Source organism: Haliotis rubra, unplaced genomic scaffold (genome assembly GCF_003918875.1).
Source record: "Haliotis rubra isolate DU_JTF1 unplaced genomic scaffold, ASM391887v1 Scf14, whole genome shotgun sequence".
NCBI classification, from domain to species: domain Eukaryota; kingdom Metazoa; phylum Mollusca; class Gastropoda; order Lepetellida; family Haliotidae; genus Haliotis; species Haliotis rubra.
The window spans coordinates 2,070,920-2,092,313 of record NW_025765336.1 but is presented as its reverse complement, the minus strand read 5'-3'; the positions used below and the strand labels follow the sequence as shown (position 1 = coordinate 2,092,313).

The following is a 21,394-nucleotide window of genomic DNA, read 5'->3' as shown; positions in this document are numbered from 1 at the left end:
TATGTAAAAACAAAATAGTCCAGTAAATAGAAGCGACAAAACCACATCCATAAGAAATCTCTGCTAAAAGCAGAGTCGATTGTACAATTGTGACTATATCATGAGTAGTATATATATACACCCGTGCATTACCTAAACACCACCCTATTTTGAAAATAAGATGTGATGCTACAGAAAAGTTAGGGTATAGCCATCAATTTAATCAACCTGTAGTTAAAGAAGCTTTATCCATTGACAGTTTTACAAATACCATAACCTTTTCTATTCTTTGTGAAAGAATATGTTGATGAAAATGTGATGGGACTGAATTTTTACCCAAAATAACTATTCCTCTCCTGCTGAAACTACACAATTAAATTAAGTTTTGACTAATATAACAATTCTGTTATATAACAAGATGACATTTACACATCAAGTTTGCTTTAATTATGCATAATCAGGAAGAACCCGAATCTCAAAGATTCAGACCTTTTCAACAATTCAGATTGCTAACTGACAAAAACTGAAAAAAGGCCACACTAATCTGATTTTGGAATAAAATCATTTCTTTAACGATTTTTGAGTTTATTGTAATGAATAAACACGTCTCCTTGCTGGATACTGATAATTACAACTAAAATCTGTTTGTTTTGTTTGCAAAGCAACTTTTACTGCATTTTATAATTTTCCTTTTTTTAGCTTGACTCAAAATTTTCCTCAATCTTAGTTTACAAACTTTCATCCATTCACAATAAATAACGAATTTATAGGCCACACAACAATCAATTATTACTTTCACTTTTCAAAATAAGGTAACTTGTTTTAGGACAGAAAAACACCTGTTTTAAATATAGGCAATTATCCTAATTAAAGTACATGGTACTTCCAATGATGTTTTCGTTTTTGAAATGTTAAATGCTTGCTCTATCAAATTTGGGGGGAAGAGTTTAGGATTTCATTTCAGACAAAATTAATTGGTAAAAATACAGGGTGGTGCTTATTTTATGCACAGATGTATATTTGGTTCAGAAGTATTACAGCTGTATGATGTTGTTTGTAAACATATCGAGTGACTATGTCACCATGCGATATACTGATGGAGCATGTGTTTATGAATCACTATGAACACCAGGTGTTCGCGAAAAGGTGAGCGTATCCTGTCCCACCGATAACATCCGTCATGAACATATGACGGTTCTAGTCAGTTGTTCACCTGAAATAATTCGGGAAGCCCAATCCTTACACGCAGTCTGATTCACAGAACTGAAGTTTGTGGCAATACACTGCATGTTGGGGTTTGCATCAAGCATTCATTCATATCACAGGTTACTGAAGGCTCACACAGCTTGTAGGGGCTGGATCACATTGCTATGAAACCATCCATGATGAGTGGTGCAGATCTCCAGCTGGATCACATTGCTATGAAACCATCTATGATGAGTGGTGCAGATCTCCAGCTGGATCACATTGCTATGAAACCATCTATGATGAGTGATGCAGATCTCCAGCTGATCACATTCATGAAACCATTATGATGAGTGGTAGGCCTATTATTGCCCGTTTCATGTGCTCTCACAATTGTAAAGGCCTGTTATTTTCACACATGGATTCTGTGGACACTTGTATCATCAAATTATGTGATGATAACGTAACATGATTGGATATTTGAGTATTTGATATTTAAAACCATTTCTGGAGTATCTATGAACATGTAACTCTTTCAAGTGGAGGTCACTTGGTGTCCAATCGTACAGTGAACTCTGCTTCCGGCACAGAAATGGTTTTATCATCAAAATATGATCCTCATATATGAGAATAATTCATAAACCGATAAACTACAGATCTTGAAAGCTTCCTCCAGAGATATTTGTGTATTTTTCTTTTTAAATTTCAGAGATCGATTTGGAAATCTTGGTTGTTGCGTGCTCCGCCCATGCATATCCAGAATGAGAAGGAAACGAGTGTTTAACTTTTTACTTCCATTTAGTTTTTTTAATAATTATTTAACATTAGTAAGTGACAACAATACTTGATGAAAACTGATCCTTGTATACTGAATATGATACACACATGCTTAACAGCATATCTATATAGATATATATATATATATATACTATCCCAAAAAAAGAAACGCATAGGCCAGAAATCTGTTGCGAAAATGTTGTATTTTCAAACATGTATAACTCGTAAACAAATAGTCTTAAGTGTATGCATTTTTACACCAGTTTAGAAGAAGGTAATGTCTATACAACCAAGTGAATACTTTTAGATAACGGAGACGTTGAGCGCGATGGTGACGACGTAGCACTGTCCGGAAAGTCGGGTCTCCTGGCTCTCAGACCAATCTCTTTCAACCTGTTCCGTACATTTTGACCGGATATCCTCCGAAGTCCAGGCACCCTGGCTGCTGTGCTCACACCCGTGGCAGTACGATCACGCAAATGTAGTACCCGGATGTACCGATCTTGGGCTGCAGTGGTGACTCGAGGTCTGCCTGTACGGGGACGGGTCATCTGTTATACCTGTTTGGTTGTAACGAGCTGCAAGCCGTGAGATTGTGCTCAGACTAACACCCAGACGCCTGGCAACAGATGATTAGTAATCTCCAGCGTGCATTCTTTCAATGGCGATGTTCCGTGTCGCAGCGTCAAGACGTGGCGTAGTGATTTGACCTTGAAACTCCTTCAAAACGAATGACATTTTCCGAAAGTAATCTGGATGTTTATTGCCAGACAGTGCATGCTCTTTGCTGCACAATTTCAACTGGAAGGTGATTTCTGTTGCGTTGTGACGATGCCTTTTTGATCCTTGTAAGAAATCTCATCCAAATCAACATATTCAGGTAAAATCGATTTTTAACTTATGCAATTGTGTAAAATCATGTTATCAACAATTCTGTTACATATTTTGACGATTGTTTGAACACAATAGGTAATTAATAGCTTTTTTAAAATAAAAAAAACCCTATGCGTTTCTTTTTGGGATAGTATATATACATGGGGCAGCTTCGGCATTCTTCAGAGTCAAGTAGCGGTGGGGTAGCCTAGTAGTTAAAGCGTTCTTTCGTCACGCCGAACGCGGGGGTTCGATTCTCAACATGGGTACTATGTGTGAAGCCCATTTCTAGTGCCACCCGTGATATTGTTGGAGTATTGGTAAAAACTTACTCACCCACTCTTCACAGTCAAACTGATTTAAGAACATAACACTCACTAACATGTACAGCCATTTGTACAACGTCTATCGGATCTGAAGGTGAGGTGAGGTGAAATTGGGTTTAACGTCGTGCTTGAGAATATTTCGCTCATATGACGACGTGCATGCGTGTGTATGTGTATGTGCGGCTGCTTATACTAGCCCAGACTTAAGCTGGTTGTATAGTGCTAGCCCACTGAGATACCATGCCGCAGTGAAGCATGAATACCCCACTCAGACACATTATACTGACTCCGAGCCGACCAGTCCTTGTTGTACCCATTAATGCCGAGCGCCAGACAGGGACCAACAAGTTCCATATTTTAACGTCGAACCCGCGACCTTCCACTCTCCGGGCGGACGCTGTAACCACTACACCACGTAGGCGGTCTATCGCATCTGATCACAACAGACAAGTAACATAGAGGGCTACGTCAGAGCAGAAAAGGTACATTTACCTGCAAAACTGATGGGATATTGTTACGAGTGAAGGTGCGAGAAAGGGTTACATGACACCAATTCATTCGCACAATGGAAATGGACCACACAACAATGTGACTAATTCAGGAAGTTTTATTAACACTATCCTAACAGAAGGCTGATACAAGATACCGATTTACAAGTGTGGTAAGTGAAGAGGACATTGTCTTAGCAATAATATTATGGGCAAAGTAATATGGCATAGTCACCTCATTTTAAAATCCTTCCAAAACTGTGTACACCATGATTTCCTAGTTTCTCATTTTCTATATTTGTCACAGTCCCGAAATGGGTGCAAGTTTGTGAATTTACAGCTGAACATTCACATCATGGGTAGAAAACAACTGGCAAAAGTCCAGTCCTCAAGAAACGTCCCAGCTAGATCAGACTCACCGAGCTGGCCACATTCAATTAATTCATCAAACCCCAAGCTGTACCACTAGTTACATAACAATTTCTCCCTCAAGCAAAGGCCCCTCACCCCAAACTAAATCTAATTACACCAAGTATACTCATCTAAAATTGTACATTATATTTGCAAAATATGTTTCATCACCCATAACAATATGATAGTGAGTGAGTGAGTGAGTTAAAATTAACGTCACAAGGGCAATATATGTTTCAGCCATATCGTGAATTAGAAAATGTAAACGAGATATTACTGAGTATCTGCCCCGGTCAGGTAAATATACATCTCAAGGTTAGGGAATAAGTATGTCGTATATCTTACAAAATAAATTAAACAAGATGTAAAAAGCATAATACATAATATAATCTAACGATAGACATTATGTTTTTTGCAAAAAGGGTACGAATGTCCTGTTCCACCCAGCACAAATACATGCAAAGGCAAGGGAATTAAATTTAATGTATTTGTCACTTGACATCGCTCTGCAGAAAAGTTAGAAGCATATATTTTCATGAACACTTCCTCTGTCCTAATATAATCTTCCAAATTTCTTTCGCCATATTTGGAGTCACCTTTTGCGATGCAAGTTTGAATGGTTTTTTTAAAATCACATATTTGATTTGAAGGTCCCTTAGGGAGATAGGCCGCTGGGGAAACGCCTATATGTTTGCCCCCAATGACTTTCAAAAGAATCCCTGTGATGTGGGCGTCCTCAATGCAGACGTAGGGCATATACTCCGCTGCCTCCAGAACCCTGAACGCTAGGTCCGACGGCATTACATAGAAGTTCCCCTTCACATGAGGAGGATAAGCTCTGAAAGGATAACTCGCCTTGCCCAACTGGTGCTTTCCACCTCTTTCAACGCCTGCTGTTTCAAAATACGGTCCAAGGACAGTATTTCTCAAATCTAATGTTCCTAGAATTTTCACGAGTGAGGCCATATTGATAAATGTGTCCTCGTCTACCTTTAGGATGTATTTTGCTGCAGGACAGAACTGCTTTGCCCATTTATATCCCATCAAAACTTTATATGTTAGATTATAATAGGATTCTTTAAAATTTGCTTCGACAATATCGTGGTATACCTCATTTTCCTCACGAGCGAGATCGGATTTTGAATTGTTATCTGGTTTTCCCAACAAGAACACTATCAAAGTGTCTTCGTGAACATTCGCTTCTCCCCACTTCTTGGTCTTAACAACACTGCCCCAAGTTTCACGAATTGCCTTCCTTTCTTCAACATGGTCGTGCATTGTCATTACCAGCACTAGTAGCAAAGGGTAGTTCTTGCTGTGGCAAACCGGCGATCCAGTTATGGTAAAATTGAAGTCAAGAGGGGTTATTCGTTTTTGGCGCTTGACAAAATATAATTGTTCCTCACTAAGCACATTGTCTTTGTGTGCATATTTGTTTAGGATAACTGTTGTTCTTGAGTGGACTGTAGCACCGTCTGTTTTGATCTGTGGCTTCTTTGAATGTTCTTGGAGTTTTTCCTTGCGAGAACCTAAGACATTAGATCCGGTTAGATGCCGGTTTTTGGTGGAGACGGCATTGGCGATGTCTGGTGACTGTGTATACCGTACGACTCCCAACACGAGGACAACAACGACCACGGCGAATCCACATTGTTGGCGGCGGCGCATAACTACAGCGTCAGTCAGAGTCTGAAACAAACAACCGGATAACAGTGAATCTCTACGATAGGGTCTCCTGTATTCGTGCCACCGTGGGACATCTACGATTTGCATGTGCATGTGTATGTGTGTGTATATATGCCAGTGTGTGTATGTATGTCTCTGTGTGTGTGTGTGTGTGTGTGTGTGTGTGTGTGTGTGTGTGTGTGTGTGTGTGTGTGTGTGTGTGTGTGGATGCCTGTGTGTAGATATGTTTGTGTGTGTTTGTTTGTCTGTGTGTGTGTGTCTGTGTGTGTATATATGTCTGTGTGTGTATGTCTCTCTGTGTGTGTAGGTCCCAGATAGCACGACGTCATCGGTCCGTCCGTGGCTACAGTCGGCAAGCCGACAGTGGCTAATAGCTGGCGGCCCGCTCGCGGTGCGCCGGCTTGTTTGTTGTAACAATGTTCCATAAAGTTATGCAACTTTGTTACATTTATTTTCGTAAACAAGAAACGTTATTTACGGTGAAATCCAGTGCTTGATATGAGAGTGTATATTTAATGATTCTAACACATACATTTACAAGAAAGAAAAAAACAATTCCGATTTTCGATACAGAGGTTATGCAAGAGTGAACAGTTCTGCCTCATGACCGCCATTTTCAAAGTACAAGAGCCACCGATCTCCAACTAGCATTCATTGTCCCATCCTTGGGAATGATATCGGATTTCTTACAACGGCCTAACATTTAGTTAAAATATCGTTTGTTTGTTTTTCAAAGAAGGTTGTTCCTAACTCTCAGTTTTTACAAGATGCGTGTGTGTATGTCTTGCGTTTTTACGAACACACGATCCGATCTTAATTACTATCGAAACACAAGCACGGGCATCGGAGTGATGCTGTTTTCCCCCGAATATGGCGGTAATTTTGCGAAGTGTTCAATTAGTATTTTCAATATGTTGAACTTATTTCCAAAAAGTACCCGATACTAAAGAGTCATTGTTCTTTCAGAATAATATAAACACTACAGACTATTGTTTCGCGTGATAACACCTTTGTTTTTAGCGGGATATATAGCGGTTAATGAAATATGCCTTAAAACTTACGCACTCCCGCATTGTCTATGCTGAATGTAAATATGATTTCCTTATTGTTTCAGGTGCAGTGCGAAAAACTTAAATACTGATTCGCGTTTTATTTGTACAGAAGAGGCGGTCGCAAATGAACACAGGAATCCAAAACATACAGTTGTATTGCAAAATGATCTCTATGATTTTTCTATGTGAATCAATATCAGAATAAAAATTCAGTGTTCATACATTACTTCCGTTTTACTATCTTGAAACAATATTCCGTAGCGTGCTTCAACCACGTGGCCTCACGTTACCCAAACAGTCTTCGGAGTGCGAAGGATATTGCACCGAACAAGTTTCAGCTTGGCTGTCACATCGCCTATGTACCATATGCCACAAGTGTTGTTTGTATTTTAACCCCTATCAATACAAACTGATGGATAAAAGAAATTATATGGACATCTGCAGCATCATGTTTGACACATCAAAATATCTCAAATGAGAGATATTAGTTAACAAAATAATAAGTGCTTGTGCATGGTCCGCACTGGAAAATGATAGTAAAAAATGCTTTAACTTTCAAATATATAATTTGATATTAAACTGTTAACTATAAAAACACATTTACAACTGAATAGGCATGGGTATCTTGCATATGTTATCTTTGAAAATATATGAACGAATTTATTTTTTGGCACAAATACATAAAGCATGCAGTTTTCACGTATTTGTAAATACATGTCTTACCCCAGTCGTCTTTGAATCAATTTGATACAGTTTACTGTTATACATTATTACCAAGTCCACGATCATTGTTACAAACTTTTGCTGGAATGAGTGCTAATTATACATAATCAAATTTTACATGGCTTTACTATCCAAAGTTTATTAATGATTCATATGAATTGCGTATATATTTTAATCATGGCCAGTTGGGAGTTTTCATTAGTATCAAAGTTAGAGAGGAAAACTACTGATATAAATATCTTGAAATTGACGAAATTATAGGATATTTATATAGCGCACATATCCAGGCAACTAGTGCATGCTCAAGGCGCCGTTATTCAGTGAAGGAAATATGATCTACATTTCCAGTTGTACGCAATGAAATTCATGATATATATTTAGATCATGATTATGATTCATATACGAATTATATATATACATATAAGTGGCGGTTTTTAATACATATAACTCATTCATGTAAATTGGTGTCTTTAAATTAAATACAAATATCAATAATTAATCATTGCTCGTTGTTACTTTGATGTCAAACGAACCTTTTTTGATATCACACTATCATTGTAAGATTTCAGTAATTGCACTTTGAATATGCTAAGGCACCTAAAATATATCCAATTATTTACGGATTTGTTGAAAATTGAGTGAGTGAGTGAGTGAGTGAGTTTTTAGCCACAAGAAATGTGCTTCACATATCTTGAAAAGAAATGACCAGTAATGTCATCATAAATGTGAAATCAGCTTGTCACGCGATTCAGTAAATGATGTAGTTGTTTTTAAAGTTTTAAGCCTTATATAAACATTTCATACACGAGGTGACTTGGCAGCACAAAGCTATGGAAAATGCATGGGGCTCCTTTCACGAAGCAACCTTTACTAAGGTTAACCTTAACTCCCATTCTTTAACATTGCACTAAGGTTACCTTAGTGACTTACGATCACCTTAGTTTGTACCGTAATCGGAGTATTTTGTTGAAAACAGCAGCATGTAGAATTGTATCAAAGGCGATGCCTGTTCTATGGCACGATTTATTTCAAGATTTCGCAATTGGAAGAAATTGTTTGCCAGTGACTTGATCGCGATTGTGAGGTCTCGTATCATGTTGCCACTTGATCCACACCTAGACTATCGCTTAGTCTCTGAATATCTAAAAGTTTGATAGTAACTAACAAACCCATTATAAATTGAAAAGGAGCCCCAGGGAAACCAGAACATGAGGAAATCTAGACTTGTTTCATTTAGGGCTTTAGCATTGCAGAAAGGGCTAGGCAGTAGGGAAAATACTATTGTGGTTCAGGGACTGTGAGACAGACTAGATCCACACCCCGTAACAGCTAGTCACAGCGCATTATAGATATGTTCTCTCAGTGAGTGAAATTGACCTTTTTCTTTTAGGCCAGCGTACATTCTTGTGCTTAGACTCATATCTAGTCGGTCAGCAGAACCATGTAATTTATGAACCCCTTGCGGTCAGTTCCGGTGCGGCAAGAAAAAAAACCTCAAAAAGGCTCTCATTCTGACGCCTGATATTCAGGGTATACATCAGACTGACTTTTGGCACCGATATATTTTTTTCTTATTTTAAATATATATCTACCAACTAATAGATAAATAAAAAAAACAAAACAGTCCACAAACCATTTCTAATTCAGGAACTAACCAAACCTGTAAGACTTGAATTCAGTAAAATTATTTAAAGGCCAAATATAGAGATAGCAAAGGAAAGGAAATATGCATCTGCTCACTTGACCATAATGTTTGTTACATTATTTTATCAAGAGTTTCTAACTTTCAAATATAGCTTTTTTGTACTCCTGCTTTGAACCCTGCCCCTTTGGGTGTTTATGTGCAGTATATCTCCTCCACTGGTCTATCAGAGTAAAAATATCAGTGTTAAGTGATGAAATGTATATTTTGCACCATTTTCATGCTAATAATACTAATTACCTTAATCTGGGTACTTAGATTGTAGCCTACAACCTTATTACCTACAAGTAATGGCTGTCTGGGTCAAACCTTGTTTGTTTTTAGTAACCTGATACATTTTGTGGCTGGTTATGACAAGAATTTCTAATTACCGGATAACACATTTACTGCTGCTGAGAGATCCTGCAAGATAAAAACCTTTCTTGCATTTGGCCCAGGACTATAACCTTGTCTGTCCACATGCCACTGCCACTCAGCCAGCATAATTATGACCAATACATCCTCCTACTCACAGGTGACTCAACTGACAACCATAAATGTTGGTTACGTTGTATTTTTCTGCACTTGGTCCAAACTTGATGTAGTTTCAAATGCTTGAGATTTTCCACTTCAATTTGACAAACAAATACGTGTACTGATGCACTTGAATCTGTTAATTTAATTGTGAGCATGAATGCAGTCAGAATTCCCTTTTTGAGCTTTCGTAATTCCATTGCAGATATATCTTTGTATGTTTAATGCAGGAACATTTCCTCATTTCAAAGTCTAAATCCTGTACATTGTGTAACATAGGAAAGAGGGTAAACACCAGTGGACAGAATAAGATTAACTGAAAAATCAAGGAAGAATCTCTCTAAAGACATTAAGACATGTTATAACTTATTGATAGGTCAATAGACCAACTGTTTCTATGCAGGGATATGTTATTAGTCTTTATGGTTTTTTAAGTTCCCTTAGCAGTCAAATTGCATAAAATGGTAATTTTGTTCAAAGCGGGGGTTTCTTAAAATAACTTTTTCTTTTTTTAAAAATTGAGGTGAACATTTCTTTCAATACAAACAGTAAGAATTAAAACCTCTTCCTGTTGTAAGTTACCTTTACAAAGCCATAACAACAGTTTCAGAAATGCCGCTTTGATGCATCTATTCAGGAAGTGTGCATCATGCATCATTGGCCCATCACCCGGCTGATAGTTTGCACTGTCGCCTAATATCGACATCTCTCAACAGCACTGGGCAGACAGTATTGATATAAATCATAGAATTGATGATTGTTATTATGAATAGTAACTTTAAACAAAAATCAAAAAGAAATCTGAAAGAAATCAACATATTTTGTATTAGTGGTGAGTTTTGACATTTATGCATGGATGACTAACAAAACTGCATCCTGAACATAACTTATAAGCAACCCATGAATAAAGACATAACTTTGTATATTGTGTGAGTAAATTGAAACTATGTTTCATCACAATCATGCATACTATTTATGATATTATGGGTATTCTTAAATTCCATTCAAATTGACTTGATGGCACAGGTTTTTTCCTTTGGTCACCCTTCAAATCAAGTTCAAAGTTGACAAAGACTGTAAAAAGTCAGGAAAGGTCTAGCCTGTCTCATGGTTCCTGAACTGCATTATTTTTACTTCCATCTATGTCTTTCTGCAATGATAAAGATCTAATTGAAGCAAGTCTAGTTTTATTTGTGTTCAGGAATCTCCAATCTCACTGAAGCTCCTTTTCAGTTTAAAAGGAATTATTTGTTTGTATCAAAATTATATATATTCAGATGCTAAGTGCTAGGCTCAGATGGTCCTGTTAGACGTGGAAATCATATCCAATCCAGTTAATTGTATTTTACAAAAGTTTCTGAATATGAAACATTGTAAATTCATAATTTATGTATGTTGTTAGGGTGATAACTAAATCTAGTAGTATCTTAAATACTTTATCAGTTCGGAAGAAAATTATAATTTCATAATCTCACTTTTGAATTTAAGTTCATAATCATTTTGAGAATAATATTGTTAACATTTTGATGTTACATAATGCAGACAATTATGAACGGGATCAAGAGACCTTGAGCTTGGCAGAGGAGAAATGTGATCTTCAAATTGCAGAATCAGAGAAGTCGTCACTGAGGCATTCCGAAGGGAGGAAGGGGTAGGTTATGTGATCCAGAGATCAATACCTTCACGTTAGTAGGTTTAAATTGTGAATACTATTTTCACAACTTTGTTAAATATATTTCTACCTTAACTAGGGATGTCGCGATAAATAAATTTTCATGAATCGATATGTATCATGATACTAATGACATGATTCAATTTGTATCATGATACCTATTTTCGCTGCATTATTGCGTGAATTTATTTACATTTTGAAAATTAATATTTCATATTTTATGATTGTCCATGAAAAGATCAACATTTTTTATCCTCAGAGATTAAAAAGTTCTAATTTCCCACCTTTGTGCATGAAAAATAATCATTTATTACTCTCATAACATAAAAAAACATGATACAATTGCAAAATGTAAACAATACATATTACAACATATTTAAACCGATACTTTCAAAACTAAATATCGATACAGTTTTGAATGTATTGATAATTGTACCGTCTTAGAAAAGTATCAATGCATCAATGTATTTAGGCATCCCTAACCTTAACAATGTTCTGGCCTACCTTTAGAATTCAGCACCACAAACTTGCAATACCCCATGAAGTAATGCCTCATGAATCTTTGCAAATTGTTTAATCCTTCTCAATATTAGTACAGTTATCTTGAATGGTTGTGTGCCGATCAGTACCGTGTGAAGCAATACATGTTTTAGGTATTATCTTAATACATGATCTTTTACTATTGATAGATGTAACAAGAAATTCAAAATGGCCAATAAGAGATTGATTGATACACATGGAATAGCGTTATATACAGATAGTCTGTCTTTTATGACATATGTGAAAAATTTAAAGACAAACTGTATTTACTCTCATAACAAGGAGTTCCAGACAAGTAGTGTGGTTCAGATCATGGAAAACGTTACAGTAAATGTAGATTTTTTTAAAACTGGCAGAATTTGCTCTGTTCATATATCAACAGGGTAATTTTCAACATTTTTAAGCTTTTCTATTGACTTTTGCACTTGAATGATGTCCAATCATTTACAATTCAAAAAATAATCCCTGCAATAATCATGTTTTTATAGAGATATCAATTTCACTTTTAGGTTACTATCTACTCATATCTTACCAGTTTTATAGAGAGCTGATGCATGTCGTGTTTCGAAGTGCACACAATTCAGACCAGACCCATGAAGAGAAAATATTGGCATTTCTCAATACAGAGTATACAAATTAACATATTGCCTACATTTTGTTGTTTTTCTGTAGTCAATAATTCAATCTTCCCTCAGATAATCAGGTGTATGAAAGTTCTGACACCATTCTGTTCATATCACAGGGGTGAGTGGGGGGTGGGGGTGGGGATGGGTGGGTTCTCAAATAAATTTGTTTTACATAATTGTATCAGGTGTTTAAATGGGTTGTTATCAAATGATTCATGTAATTGTCAATACATTTGCATTAATGTTTTTGTGTCCTTCATACACAGTAAATTCAGCAAATGAGAACTGAAGACACCTGTATTCCATGTCAGCAGATACATTTTCTTCCTTTCCTTTTCAGGATTCAGATGTAGTATCTGTGAGAAGGTACTAAAATGTAAAGGTGGATATACTGTTCATCAGCAGATGCACTGAAAGTCAAAAGGTACCAACAGTTTTAGTAGTTTCTTTCTAGATATCAAGATAAGTGAACACCCATAACATATCATATCATGATACGAAGTCAAGAATGTGTTTAGCACAACCGCTTTTCATCATATTATTGGCAGGTCATTAGTAAAACAATCAAGCTTTCGCTACTAAATTCCATTGTATACAACTAGGATGTGTTGTCTAAAGGTCTGTGTTTATGATGAATAGGATGTATTGTGTTAACCATCGGGCAACTTATATATATATATATATATATATATATATATATATATGTATTAATATTCAGCAGACTCTTGGGCAAGATATGTATATCATTATCATCAGAATGTTGGGTAACACATCATATCTGTTATAATCACAGCCCATTGGACAACACATCCCGTCTGCTATAATCACAGCCCATTGGGCAACACATCCTATCTGTTATTTTTACATACCTTTGGGCAACACATCCAATGTTATATTTTTTACAGACCAATGGGCAACACATCATATATATTAACAGCAGACTTTATCAGTTGACCTTTGGGCAACACATCATATATGTTAACAACAGACTTTATCAGTAGACCTTTGGGCAACACATCATATATATTATCAGTAGACCTGTCGGCAACACATCATATAATCAGTAGACCTTTGGGCAACACATCATATATATCACCAGTAGACCTTTGGGCAACACATCATATATATCACCAGTAGACTTTGGGGCAACACATCATAGATATCACCAGTAGACCTTTGGACAACACATCATATATATTATCAGTAGACCTGTGGGCAACACATCATATATATTATCAGTAGACCTTTGGGCAACACATCATATATAGTATCAGTAGACCTTTGGGCAACACATCATATATATCACAAGTAGACCTGTGGGCGACACATCATATATATTACCAGTAGACCTTTGGGCAACACATCATATATATCACCAGTAGACCAGTGGGCAACATATCATATATATCACCAGTAGACCTGTGGGCAACACATCATATATATGACCAGTAGACCTTTGGGCAACTCATCATATATATCACAAGTAGACCTGTGGGCAACACATCTTATATATAACCAGTAGACCTGTGGGCAACACATCATATCTATGACCAGTAGACCTGTGGGCAACACATCATATATGTTAACAAATGACTTTATCAGTAGACCTTTGGGCAACACATCATATATATTATCAGTAGACCTGTGGGCAACACATCATATAATCAGTAGACCTTTGGGCAACACATCATATATATCACCAGTAGACCTTTGGGCAACACATCTTATATATCACCAGTAGACTTTGGGGCAACACATCATAGATATCACCAGTAGACCTTTGGACAACACATCATATATATTATCAGTAGACCTGTGGGCAACACATCATATATATTATCAGTAGACCTTTGGGCAACACATCATATATAGTATCAGTAGACCTTTGGGCAACACATGATATATATCACAAGTAGACCTGTGGGCGACACATCATATATATTACCAGTAGACCTTTGGGCAACACATCATATATATCACCAGTAGACCTGTGGGCAACAAATCATATATATCACCAGTAGACCTTTGGGCAACTCATCATATATATCACAAGTAGACCTGTGGGCAACACACATCATATATATAAGCAGTCAGACCTGTGGGCAACACATCATATATATGACCAGTAGACCTGTGGGCAACACATCATATATATCACAAGTAGACCTATGGGCGACACATCATATATATTACCAGTAGACCTTTGGGCAACACATCATATATATCACCAGTAGACCTTTGGGCAACAAATCATATATATCACCAGTAGACCTTTGGGCAACTCATCATATATATCACAAGTAGACCTGTGGGCAACACATCATATATATAAGCAGTAGACCTGTGGGCAACACATCATATATATGACCAGTAGACCTTTGGGCAACACATCATATACATCACAAGTAGACCTTTGGACAACACATCATATATATTATCAGTAGACCTGTGGGCAACACATCATATATATTATCAGTAGACCTTTGGGCAACACATCATATATAGTATCAGTAGACCTGAGGGGCAACACATGATATATATCACAAGTAGACCTGTGGGCAACACATCATCATATATATTACCAGTAGACCTGTGGGCAACACATCATATATATCACAAGTAGACCTATGGGCGACATCATATATACATTATATATATTATCGGTAGACCTGTGGGCAACACATCATATATATTATCAGTAGACCTGTGGGCAACACATCATATATATTATCAGTAGACCTTTGGGCAAACACATCATATATAGTATCAGTAGACCTGAGGGGCAACACATGATATATATCACAAGTAGACCTGTGGGCGACACATCATATATATTACCAGTAGACCTGTGGGCAACACATCATATATATCACAAGTAGACCTATGGGCGACACATTATATATATTATCAGTAGACCTGTGGGCAACACATCATATATATTATCAGTAGACCTGTGGGCAACACATCATATATATCACAAGTAGACCTATGGGCAACACATCATATATATCACCAGTAGACCTTTGGGCAACACATCATATATATTACCAGTAGCCATTTGGGCAACACATCATAGATATCACAAGTAGACCTATGGGCGACACATCATATATATCACAAGTAGACCTATGGGCAACACATCATATATATTATCAGTAGACCTGTGGGCAACACATCATATATATCACAAGTAGACCTATGGGTGACACATGATATATATTATCGGTAGACCTGTGGGCAACACATGATATATATTATCAGTAGACCTGTTGGCATCACATATATATCACAAGTAGACCTGTGGGGCAACACATCATATATATTACCAGTAGACCTTTCGGCAACACATCATATATATTGTCAGTAGACCTTTGGGCAACACATCATATATGTTATCAGTAGACCTTTGGGCAACACATCATATATATTATCAGTAGACCTGTGGGCAACACATCATATGTATTGTCAGTAGACCTGTGGGCAACACATCATATATATTATCAGTAGACCTGTGGGCAACACATCATATGTATTGTCAGTAGACCTGTGGGCAACACATCATATATATTATCAGTAGACCTGTGGGCAACACATCATATGTATTGTCAGTAGACCTGTGGGCAACACATCATATATATGACCAGTAGACCTTTGGGCAACACATCATATGTATTATCAGTAGACCTTTGGGCATTATATCATATTGTCAGTAGACCTTTGGGCAACACATCCCATAATATATATCACCAGTAGACCTTTGGGCAACACATCTTATATAATACCATTAGACCTTTTGGCAACACCTCATATGTATTATCAGTATGCCTGTGGGCAATACATCATATATATTATCAGTAGACTATTTAGCAACACATCATGTATATTATCAGTAGACCTTTGGGCAACACATATGTACAATCATTAGACCTTTGGGGCAATCAGTAGATATACACATCAGTAGACCTTTGGGCAACACATCATATATATTATCAGTAGACCTTTGGGCAACACATCATCATATATATTACCAGTAGACCTTGGGGGGCATCACATCACATATATTACCAGTAGTACCTTTGGGCAACACATCATATATATTACCAGTAGACCTTTGGGCAACACATCATATATATCATCAGTAGACCTATGGGCAACACATCATATATATCACCAGTAGACCTTTGGGCAACACATCATATATATTATCAGTAGACCTTTGGGCATACACATATATATATCATCAGTAGACCTTTGGGCAACACATCATATATATTATCAGTAGACCAGTACACATCATATATATTATCAGTAGACCTGTGGGCAACACACATCATATATATATTATCAGTAGACCTTTGGGCAACACATCATATATATATCAGTAGATTGGGCAACACATCATATATATCACAAGTAGACCTGTGGGCAACACATATATATATATTATCAGTAGACCTGTGGGCAACACATCATATATATTATCGGTAGACCTGTGGGCAACACATCATATATATTATCAGTAGACCTTTGGGCAACACATCATATATATTATCAGTAGACCTTTGGGCAACACATCATATATATCACCAGTAGACCTTTTGGGCAACACATCACCAGTAGATATATCACCAGTAGACCTTTGAACAACACATCATATATATTATCAGTAGACCTGTGGGCAACACATCATATATATTATCAGTAGACCTTTGGGCAACACATCATATATAGTATCAGTAGACCTGAGGGGCAACACATGATATATATCACAAGTAGACCTGTGGGCGACACATCATATATATTACCAGTAGACCTGTGGGCAACACATCATATATATCACAAGTAGACCTATGGGCGACACATTATATATATTATCGGTAGACCTGTGGGCAACACATCATATATATTATCAGTAGACCTGTGGGCAACACATCATATATATTATCAGTAGACCTTTGGGCAACACATCATATATAGTATCAGTAGACCTTTGGGCAACACATCATATATATCACAAGTAGACCTGTGGGCGACACATCATATATATTACCAGTAGACCTGTGGGCAACACATCATATATATCACAAGTAGACCTATGGGCGACACATTATATATATTATCGGTAGACCTGTGGGCAACACATCATATATATTATCAGTAGACCTGTGGGCAACACATCATATATATCACAAGTAGACCTATGGGCAACACATCATATATATCACCAGTAGACCTTTGGGCAACACATCATATATATTACCAGTAGCCATTTGGGTAACACATCATAGATATCACAAGTAGACCTATGGGCGACACATCATATATATATCACAAGTAGACCTATGGGCAACACATCATATATATTATCAGTAGACCTGTGGGCAACACATCATATATATCACAAGTAGACCTATGGGTGACACATGATATATATTATCGGTAGACCTGTGGGCAACACATCATATATATTATCAGTAGACCTGTTGGCATCACATATATATCACAAGTAGACCTGAGGGGCAACACATCATATATATTACCAGTAGACCTTTCGGCAACACATCATATATATTGTCAGTAGACCTTTGGGCAACACATCATGTTATCAGTAGACCTTTGGGCAACACATCATATATATTATCAGTAGACCTGTGGGCAACACATCATATGTATTGTCAGTAGACCTGTGGGGAACACATCATATATATTATCAGTAGACCTGTGGGCAACACATCATATGTATTGTCAGTAGACCTGTGGGGAACACATCATATATATTATCAGTAGACCTGTGGGCAACACATCATATGTATTGTCAGTAGACCTGTGGGCAACACATCATATATATGACCAGTAGACCTTTGGGCAACACATCATGTGTATTATCAGTAGACCTTTGGGCATTATATCATATTGTCAGTAGACCTTTGGGCAACACATCCCATAATATATATCACCAGTAGACCTTTGGGCAACACATCTTATATAATACCATTAGACCTTTGGGCAACACCTCATATGTATTATCAGTATGCCTGTGGGCAATACATCATATATATTATCAGTAGACTATTTAGCAACACATCATGTATATTATCAGTAGACCTTTGGGCAATACATATGTACAATCATTAGACCTTTGGGCAACACATCATATATATTATCAGTAGACCTTTGAGCAACACATCATATAATCAGTAGACTTTGGGGCAGCACATCACATATATTACCAGTAGGCCTTTGGGCAACACATCATATATATTACCAGTAGACCTTTGGGCAACACATCATATATATCACAAGTAGACCTATGGGCGACACATCATATATATCACAAGTAGACCTATGGGCAACACATCATATATATTATCAGTAGACCTTTGGGCAACACATCATATATATCACCAGTAGACCTTTGGGCAACACATCTTATATATCACCAGTAGACTTTGGGGCAACACATCATAGATATCACCAGTAGACCTTTGAACAACACATCATATATATTATCAGTAGACCTGTGGGCAACACATCATATATATTATCAGTAGACCTTTGGGCAACACATCATATATAGTATCAGTAGACCTTTGGGCAACACATGATATATATCACAAGTAGACCTGTGGGCGACACATCATATATATTACAAGTAGACCTTTGGGCAACACATCATATATATCACAAGTAGACCTGTGGGCAACACATCATATATATCACAAGTAGACCTATGGGCGACACATCATATATATTACCAGTAGACCTTTGGGCAACATATCATATATATCACCAGTAGACCTTTGGGCAACAAATCATATATATCACCAGTAGACCTTTGGGCAACACATCATATATATCACAAGTAGACCTGTGGGCAACACATCATATATATAAGCAGTAGACCTGTGGGCAACACATCATATATATGACCAGTAGACCTGTGGGCAACACATCATATATATTACCAGTAGACCTGTGGGCAACACATCATATATATGACCAGTAGACCTTTGGGCAACACATCATATACATCACAAGTAGACCTTTGGGCAACATATCATATATATCACAAGTAGACCTTTGGGCAACAAATCATATATATCACCAGTAGACCTTTGGGCAACACATCATATATATGACCAGTAGACCTGTGGGCAACACATCATATGTATGACCAGTAGACCTGAGGGGCAACACATCATATATATGACCAGTAGACCTGTGGGCAACACATCATATATATTACCAGTAGACCTTTGGGCAACACATCATATATATCACAAGTAGACCTATGGGCGACACATCATATATATTATCAGTAGACCTGTGGGCAACACATCATATATATGACCAGTAGACCTGTGGGCAACACATCATATATATCACAAGTAGACCTATGGGCGACACATCATATATATTATCAGTAGACCTTTGGGCAACACATCATATATATTATCAGTAGACCTGTGGGCAACACATCATATATATCACAAGTAGACCTATGGGCAACACATCATATATATCACCAGTAGACCTGTGGGCAACACATCATATATATTTGGGCAACACACCAGTAGACCTTTGGGCAACACATCATATATATATCACAAGTAGACCTATGGGCGACACATCATATATATCACAAGTAGACCTATGGGCAACACATCATATATATTATCAGTAGACCTGTGGGCAACAAATCATATGTATCACAAGTAGACCTATGGGTGACACATGATATATATTATCGGTAGACCTGTGGGCAACACATGATATATATTATCAGTAGACCTGTCGGCATCACATATATATCACAAGTAGACCTGTGGGGCAACACATCATATATATTACCAGTAGACCTTTCGGCAACACATATATCTTATCAGTAGACCTGTGGGTAACACATCATATATATTGTCAGTAGACCTTTTGGCAACACATCATATATATTGTCAGTAGACCTTTGGGCAACACATCATGTAATCAGTAGACCTGTGGGCAACACATCATATGTATTGTCAGTAGACCTGTGGGCAACACATCATATGTATTGTCAGTAGACCTGTGGGGAACACATCATATATATTATCAGTAGACCTGTGGGCAACACATCATATGTATTGTCAGTAGACCTTTGGGCAACACATCATATATATGACCAGTAGACCTTTGGGCAACACATCATGTGTATTATCAGTAGACCTTTGGGCATTATATCATATTGTCAGTAGACCTTTGGGCAACACATCCCATAATATATATCACCAGTAGACCTTTGGGCAACACATCTTATATAATACCATTAGACCTTTGGGCAACACCTCATATGTATTATCAGTATGCCTGTGGGCAATACATCATATATATTATCAGTAGACTATTTAGCAACACATCATGTATATTATCAGTAGACCTTTGGGCAATACATATGTACAATCATTAGACCTTTGGGCAACACATCATATATATTATCAGTAGACCTTTGGGCAACACATCATATAATCAGTAGACCTTGGGGCAACACATCATATGTATTATCAGTACACCTTTGGGCAACACATCCTACAATCAGAAGACCTGTGGGCAACACATCATATGTATTATCAGTACACCTTTGGGCAACACATCCTACAATCAGTAGACCTGTGGGGAACACATCATATGTATTATCAGTAGACCTTTGGGCAACACATCTTACAATCAGTAGACATGTGGGCAACACATCATATGCATTATCAGTACAACTATGGGCAACTCATCATATGTATTATCAGTACACCTTTGGGCAACACATCCTACAATCAGTAGACCTGTGGGCAACACATCATATGTTTTATCAGT

At 37.2% G+C, this 21,394-nt stretch overlaps 1 protein-coding gene across 1 annotated transcript in view; it reads right to left on the bottom strand.

Annotated features, from left to right (window-relative positions):
- Positions 1 to 3,733: 3,733 nt before the first annotated feature.
- LOC124268717 (beta-1,3-galactosyltransferase 5-like) overlaps positions 3,734 to 21,394 on the bottom strand; it is a 32,270-nt gene continuing 14,609 nt past the window's right edge. Inside the window, exon 2 of the mRNA XM_046703721.1 lies at positions 3,734 to 5,728. Within this exon, the coding sequence (XP_046559677.1) occupies positions 4,430 to 5,707 (1,278 nt within the window). The 5' untranslated portion in view covers positions 5,708 to 5,728 and the 3' untranslated portion in view covers positions 3,734 to 4,429. The remainder of the gene's footprint in view (positions 5,729 to 21,394) is intronic.